We start from the raw sequence: 1,387 nt of genomic DNA, 5'->3' as shown, positions 1-1,387 counted from the left end.
TTTTCTTCCTTCTCCTCCTTCTACTTCTCCTCTTCTTCTTCCTCCTTCTCCTCCTCCTCCTCCTCCTCCTCCTCTCTCTCTCTCTTCCTCTGTCTGCTTCCCCCCCCCTGTCCCCGCCCCTCCTCCCCCCTTCCTCTTCCCCTCCCCGTTTCGTTGCCAGCCGACGGGCTTCATGGAGCTGGCTGTGCCGTACTCCAGTATAGAGGACGTCCACATCGTGTCCCGGTGGGACGCCGGGCAGAAGTTTTGTCTACGCATCACAATTCCAGATGGCTCTGTGTTGTTACAGGTGGGTCACGCATAATTGTTGTTGGCGTTGTGGTTGTTGTTGTTTTTTCCCGGCGTTGTTGACAGCCTCTCGTAGAGATACAATTGATATCCTTGATGACTAGCATCAATTTCCTTACAATTAGCCCCTTGGCCTTTCACCCACTTAGTCACTTCCGTCTAGCCTGTAACCACACGTAACCCTAAGACCCCATTTGATAGGCCCATTTCCCTACTGATATACAGCGCTCGTTTAGTTTTTCTATCAGTTGCTCCTGAGGAAGCCCACAGGGCGAAACGTTGAGCTATCAAACAAATTTAAACATTTTATATTGTTATTTTATTTTTGTCTAAAATTAAAACAAGACTCTCCCTCCTACCCTGCTTACCAAAAAATGATGATGGTGATGATGATGATGATGGTGATGATTATGATTGATGATGATGATGATGCATGATGATGATGATTATTATTATCATTATCATTATCATTTATGGGTATTGCAGTATATTGTGTGGGTGGTTGGCGGGTGCTCTGGTGTGGTTTGCTCCTTCTTTTCTATCAAACATCTATCGTCCTTATCTCCCCTTCTTCTTTTGTATGTTTGCTACTCTCTTGTAACACCTCTAATCTTCTGGCGCTCATATGACCTTATTGTGTTGCAAGTGCCGTGAAACTCTTACTAAAACTTTACTCATTATTATCACTATTATCACGATGATGATAATGATGATTATCATTTATGGGTATTACAGTATATTGTATTTTTATTTGTATAAATTTTATTTTAAAAAAAATACATTCTTGGCATTTATACGTGTTAGAGATAAACTATTGTGTACCCTTAAAGTGGTCCGCAAATCATCACATGAGCCGAGAAAATCTTTTTGCTTTCTATATAATTGCAGGAGTTTAAAACAGATAGTGTGCCTCGAAAGTGGACATTTAGAGAAGTGAAGGCCTGACAATCACATAACACTTCATTTTTATAAATTATTGTTTGTTCAATCTGGGGTATCTGTTTTACCACTTGGTTTCTGCTGGACCCAATGTAGGCTGTTTTATCCCCTCTATCATATCATTTATCCCCGATATACGTGTGGAAGATTTTAACCCCCC

At 41.5% G+C, this 1,387-nt stretch overlaps 1 protein-coding gene across 4 annotated transcripts in view; it reads left to right on the top strand.

Moving 5' to 3' along the window:
• LOC101863917 (C-Maf-inducing protein) overlaps nt 1–1,387 on the top strand; it is a gene marked incomplete at its 3' end in the record, with an annotated part of 91,792 nt that overhangs the window by 26,308 nt on the left and 64,097 nt on the right. For all 4 annotated transcript variants that reach the window (XM_013085499.2, XM_013085496.2, XM_013085498.2 and 1 more), the window contains 1 exon segment: nt 161–289. In XM_013085499.2, the coding sequence (XP_012940953.1) occupies nt 161–289 (129 nt within the window).

Source organism: Aplysia californica, unplaced genomic scaffold (genome assembly GCF_000002075.1).
Source record: "Aplysia californica isolate F4 #8 unplaced genomic scaffold, AplCal3.0 scaffold00380, whole genome shotgun sequence".
Lineage (NCBI taxonomy): Eukaryota > Metazoa > Mollusca > Gastropoda > Aplysiida > Aplysiidae > Aplysia > Aplysia californica.
Note: the sequence above shows the minus strand (reverse complement) of the source record. Positions and strands in the feature narration are given on the sequence as shown.